Source organism: Trachymyrmex cornetzi, unplaced genomic scaffold, assembly GCF_001594075.2.
Source record: "Trachymyrmex cornetzi isolate Tcor2-1 unplaced genomic scaffold, Tcor1.1 scaffold361, whole genome shotgun sequence".
In the NCBI taxonomy this organism is placed as follows: domain Eukaryota; kingdom Metazoa; phylum Arthropoda; class Insecta; order Hymenoptera; family Formicidae; genus Trachymyrmex; species Trachymyrmex cornetzi.
This window is the reverse complement of record NW_017298332.1, coordinates 1351400-1357835: the sequence shown is the minus strand read 5'-3', so window position 1 is coordinate 1357835 and position 6436 is coordinate 1351400. Positions and strand designations below refer to the sequence as shown.

General features: G+C 33.1%; 1 protein-coding gene across 1 annotated transcript; it reads right to left on the bottom strand.

The window, feature by feature from the left end:
• Positions 1–1569: 1569 nt before the first annotated feature.
• LOC108763458 (zinc finger BED domain-containing protein 4) lies at positions 1570–4830 on the bottom strand. Its single transcript, XM_018511099.1, has 3 exons — positions 4451–4830; positions 3664–3745; positions 1570–3134 (listed from the first exon to the last, which is right to left on the bottom strand). Exons 1-3 carry the CDS (start codon positions 4757–4759, stop codon positions 1570–1572), a joined length of 1956 nt encoding a protein of 651 aa, XP_018366601.1. The 5' UTR covers positions 4760–4830.
• Between the last annotated feature and the right edge of the window lie 1606 nt (positions 4831–6436).

Genomic DNA, 6436 nt, shown 5'->3' with positions numbered 1-6436 from the left:
ATTGTTATTATTGAGATTAGTATTAATATTTGTTTTTAAAATTTTAACTTATTTTATTTTTAATTTATTATTAAAAATTATTATTGTCAAAATTATTAAAAATTTGATTATTATTAATTCATTATCACTCACTTTTGAATACAGTTGGTACAGCATTTCTTTTAAGTTTTTTTAACCCGTCCGTTCTCTGCTGTTCCCACGCTTCTAGTTCAAAATAAGTCTAAAGCACGAAATGTTTTATTTTGTAAATAAATGTTTTATTTTATTAATTTATATGTTTTAAATTTATTTAATTTACTTCACAAAGCGCTGAAAATTTAGTGGGTGTCCAATTTTTTCGATTCATATTATTTATCCAAACAGCACATCTTTCAACGTCTTTTGTAGGAAAATAACACATTTAAAAATTTTTGGTAGATGAATTAAAGCATTCTAGAGCTGCACACCCGGGCATTATAACTTCAATTTATTCTTACATCAAATGGCTATATTAAAAATGTGAATTTCTGCTACTTGAAATTTGCGGTAGGCTATTACATATGGCGGATTTCGCCAGCCAATCAAAAGTTGGGATTACATTGTTCTAACTCTTATTATAGGAACACTAGTTCCATCAAGATAACGCACCGTCTCACACTTTGACGGTCGCTATGGTAAAAATTCACGAATTGCGATTCGAATTAATTGACCATCCACCGTATTCACCAGATCTGGCCCCCAGCGACTTTTTTCTGTTTCCTAGGCTCAAAGTTTGGCTCGGAGGACAGAAATTTTTATCGAACGAGGAGGTCATCGCATCCGTAGATGCCTATTTTGCAAAGCAAGACTCTCAGTATTATTTGAATGGATTAAAGGGGTGGGAACATCGCTGAAAAAAATGTATCGACTTAAAAGGAGATTATATGCAAAAATAAAATTGAATTTGACCGAAAAATTACTTATTTTTATGTTAGGCTTAAAATTATCTAAAATGTCCTCTATACATACCTCTTGATACACGCCGAGAAAACATTTCAGTCGCTTGACGCTTCATTCGGTGAAACTACGAGCTACAGCTATACGACACAACAGCGAGTCAACGAGAAAGGGATGGGCGATGTACAAGAAAAGCATCGATTCTATAATAATCGATTATGATCCAACCCGATTTTTGATTAACCGATTCATCGTAGGAGAAAACATCGATGCCGGTAAAACCGATGATTAAAAAAAAAACTGATTATTAAATTTTATTGTTTTTTTTATTATAAATTTTTAAAAATATATTGAATTACAATTTTTAAAATTATTTTTATTACAAAATAAAAGAAGGAAGAATAGAGTACAATTTTATGTACCTACGAAAAACAATTTTTTAAATTATTTTTATCACAAAATAAATGAAGAAATAGGGTACAATTTTATGTACCTACGAAAAACAATTTTTTAAATTATTTTTATCACAAAATAAAAGAAGAAATAGAATACAATTTTATATACCTACGAAAAACAATTTTTTAAATTATTATTATCACAAAATAAAAGAAGAAATCTGTATCAGAGTACTGTATCGTTATTTACAGTCACATCTCACATGTACCAATCGTCTTCTCCTACACTACTTAAAAATAATAATGTCGATAAACGTTTGCCGGTTAAACGATTTTTCAAATTGTTTTTTATATTCCCGGCCTTTGAAAACAGACGTTCCGCAGGAACTGACGTTACTACCACGGATAAATATTTTACAGCGATTGGATACAACGTTGGAAAAATATGTTTGGACATTTCCCAATATTCTATTGGATCAGCTGATGTTTGAATAACCGGTTGCGATAAATATTTTTTTAGTTCAATGTTATTATCTTGTATATCCTGATGAACTAGTCGTTTTAAAGCTACGATTTCTTCATGAATCTTCCAAAAATGATTTGATGGTTTATCTCTTTCAATTACACTTGCCTCAATTTCAGTATTTTTGTTAGTCTGAATACTTAAATCGATTTCAATCATATTCTGAATATGTTGTATAGCTGAACTTAGTGCTAACGGAATTTCAAAATGAGTTTTCTTAAATCGGGGGTCCATCAATGTCGCAATTGCTAAATGGGAAACAGATTCGATGTGTTGAAATCTTTTATTTAATTGCGTAAGAATGTTTTCTTTAAACTGAACTCCCGTATCAGTAATCGGATCACACTTTTTAACAGTAAGCATCATATAATGGACTAACGGTATCACGAGACTGCTAGTCGCGTAAGTATCACCACTAATAGTATTTGTAACGTATTCTATTGGTTTTAAAATATGGACTATTTCTTGCAACGTTTCTAGTTCGTCCCGGACTATCATATCAGGCGCTTTTGGGCATTTTAATAACATATTATTAATGTAATCTTTTAACTTTAAAAACCGTTCAATCATATAAAACGTTGAGTTCCACCTAGTAGGAACTTCTTGAATTAACTTCAATGCATTTCCTTCCGTTTTTCCTTCTAAAAATTGTAAGCACCTTAACTCATCTGCAGCTACAACACTTTGTTTGGATAAAGTTACAATACTTTTAACTTTTGCTATAAGCTCTACTAAAGAAGGAGTAGCTTTTACAGCATCAGGATATATAGGTGATAGTGTATGAGCAAAGCATCTTAGATGTTTTTTTTCTCCAAAAGTATCAGTGACGGCTTTTACAATATTTGCTGCATTATCAGTAACAATCGCAGTAATGCAATCTATACTTATTCCCCAATCTTCGCAAAGTTGCATCAAGCAGAGACCTATGTATTCCGCAGTATGACTTTCGTTTAGAGGTATTACCCCTATTGTAGTGTTTACAAATTTAAACTTGCGTGTGTCTTTCAAATAGTGAATTGTTACGCCTATATAACTTTGTACAGAAACATCTGTCCATATATCAGTTGTAATTGTTATATGTTTTTGTTTTTGGAAACGACTTTTGTATACATTTTTAAGCATGGAGTACTTATTATCTAAGAGATTCGTAATGGTTTTTCTGCTGGGTGGAGAATATAGCGGCACAGCCTTTTTACAGAAATGCAAAAAGCCAGTATGCTCAACTGTTGATAGAGGCAGGATGTCAATTGCAAGCATGTACATTAAACTATTAGTTAACTGAGTTGATATTTCTCCACCTGCTGTAAAAGAAAAATTTTCATGATAATTGATTTGTTATATTAAACATCCATTAAAAATTTCTACACGGAACATAATATAAATTAAATTTAGTTTTTGTATTTTTATATCTGCTTATATTCAAAATATTGAAAAGAGGTTTATAAAATACAATGACACACAACACACACACGTGCGCGCGGGGTGGCACCCAGTTGGACACGAGCCACTCACAGCGCTTGAGACTACAAAGCTCCTAAGCACCGGTCGCTGTGATTGGTGATGTCCAATCGAGCCGTGGTCAATCGGGATCACCCCGTGCGCGCGCACGCTGTCTAAACAAAATGTAATTTAAAATGAAATAATTTCATTAAGAAATCACAATTCAATTTGTGGAGTCAAATAACTCAATTGAATTATTAATCTTGGCTCTTGCCATACTTTTAATAAAAAATATATATTTTATACCTAAAAATTATATATTTTTACCATCAAAATTTAAAAAATCTAAAGAAAAATAAATTCAAATTAAGCATAAATACTTTAAAATACCTTTATAAGATTTTATCTTTTTAAAGGCTTCGTCAATCTTTACATTCTTCATTACTTTTCTTGGACAGCTTCTAGTTGTCATCTGAAGAAACAAATTTATAAAAATATACAAATACAATCAACAGATCATAATTTACAATCCAATTGATAAATATTGAAAATATTAGCACTGCCATATTTATTTGAGTATAAATCATAAGTGAATTAAAACTAGTTAGTTAAAAAGTGGTTTTTTTTTAAAGAAAAACTATTTGTTACAGTACAACTATCTCAAGATCATAAAACTGCAAAATTACTTTAAAAATATGAAGTGTAATTAAGTATTATGGACAAATTTTTTAATTCATTATTGATTAATCGCATTATGCATAAATGTAGCTTTTATGGAACAAAATTACATTTGTACACAATGCGATTGATTAATCAATTAATTAAAAAACTCATCCTATTAGTTACGTAATAATACATAGTTGCAAATTATACTTATGCTAAATATAGACCTATTCTTTTTGGCTGAAAAAAAAAACTTGCAAGTTCAGCCAAACTGATAATCTAAACCTAAACCTAACTTTTCCAATCTTTAATTTAGGAATCTCAAATTAGTCGCTATTTTAGGTCTTATTTGAAAAAAACAACTGGTTAATGCTTAGGCCACATTCCGAAACTTCCTCTCCAAGGAAGATTTTACTCTATATTATACATTACGTGTACTATACATTTCGAGTAAAATTTTCCTCGGAGAAGAAGTTTTGGAACGTAGCCTTCGAATATTAATATTAAACATTACATTTTTATCCGTATTCAGTACATCAACGTCATTCATTATCGATGTTCCTTCTTTCGGATCATCATGATCATCTGATTCTGGTAATTCTGTTCTCAAGGCATGCTGTAGATCAATTACTTCAACTGATTCTTCACTGTTAATAAAAACAGCATGTTTTCTGATCAAATGTTGCATCAGATTTGTCGTGTTTCCGCTGTGTTTAATTAGTTTTGTACATAATTTGCATCTTGCACTTAGTAGTTCTTCTTTCATATAATAATTCCAAACGCAACTTTTAACTTTTTTTCCTTTTTTAACATTTTTACTCATTTTATTTCGATAAATATAAATATCGATCACTACTTATGACGAAAATTAGCTTACTGTTATAATATTTACATTGATTTACCAAAGGGTATGAGCACAAGCATGGTGGAAATATACAAGGTGAAGCAATCTGATAGATGCGCAGTAGGAAAGTGCATATTCGGACATATTTGATTGGCTATTTCCAGTATTGCTACCGCCATTATGCGTATTGTTTCACCTTATATATTTCCACCATGAGCACAAGGATTGCCGTATAGCGGGAAGCACAGATTCTTGCATAACGCATAACACATGAGGCATAAGAAATTGAACCAATCAGAGTTCTTTATTTCATAGAAAGGAAGGAAATGAAGGACTTCGATTGGCACATTTTTTTATGCATTACGTGTTATGCGTTATGAAAGAGTCTATGCTCCCCGCTTAAGGGCCTAGACAAAAGCTTTTGCATAACGCATAACGCATAGTGCATAAGCGAATCAACTAATCAGAAGCTTTCCTTTCCTCTCATTCCATAGAAAAGAAGAATTTTGATTGGTTGATTCGCTTATGCACTATGCATTATGCGCTATGCAAGAGTGTGTGTCTGGGCTCTTACGCTTTACGGCAGTCTGAGGCGTCGTCTACAATACACGGAGTAAGAAGTAAGAGTAAGAAATTGACCAATCACAGTCGAATGTGAGAAGAATAATCGACTGTGATTGGTCAATTTCTTACTCTTACTTCTTACTCCGCGTATTGTTGTAGACTGCCATAACCCCGGATCTACAATAGTGTTTTAAGCCTTAAGCCATAAGAAATGGGCGAATCACAGTCGCTTATTCTTCTCGGATTCGACTGTAAATGGTCAGTTTCTTACGGCATAAGGCATAAAACACCTATTGTAGATCCGGACTAAAGCGTTAGGTCTGTTCTACAATAGAGTCGTAAGCGATAAGTCGTAAGAAATTAACCAATCACAGTCGATTATTCTTCTCACACTTAACTGTGATTGGCCAATTTCTTACGGCTAACGACTTGCGACTTGTTCCTATTGTAGAACAGGCATTACGGCAATTCTTGTGCTCATACCCTCACACGTGCACGAGCTTGTGCTTGTGTGTGTGCTACCGGTTGCTCCAGGCCGCCAACCGATGGCGCTAGTTGCGATGTTGGAAACCGTAAAGCGGGGAGCACAGATTCTTGCATAACGTATAAAGATGCCGTCACATGCGACGTAACTTGCATAAGCGTAAGGGCCATTCCACACGAACTTGCAGAGCCGCATAACCATATTGCATAAAGAAAATTATCCAATCACATTTCTGTCATACAGACAAACGTAAACTACGATTGGATGATTTTCTTTATGCATATGTTTATGCGACTATGCAAGTTTGTGTGGAATGCTCTTAACTTGCGCCGACCAATCATATCATTTCACTTGAACATCAGTTTCTGCTTAGTCACTTTATGCATTTTACGCTATTTTGTTGTTACGCCGAAACATGATAGAACCATCATGCGTTGAATCTAATTTCTGGCTCATTTTAGCTTATTCTGAAAAAATGCACAAGGGTTTCGATTTTGCAACAATACAATTATAGAAGTCGTGCGTCCCTTTGCATCGCGTAAAAAGTCGAAACCCATGTGGAACAGTCATCGACATCTAGAATGGACCGCTGATGGCAATGGTGGGGG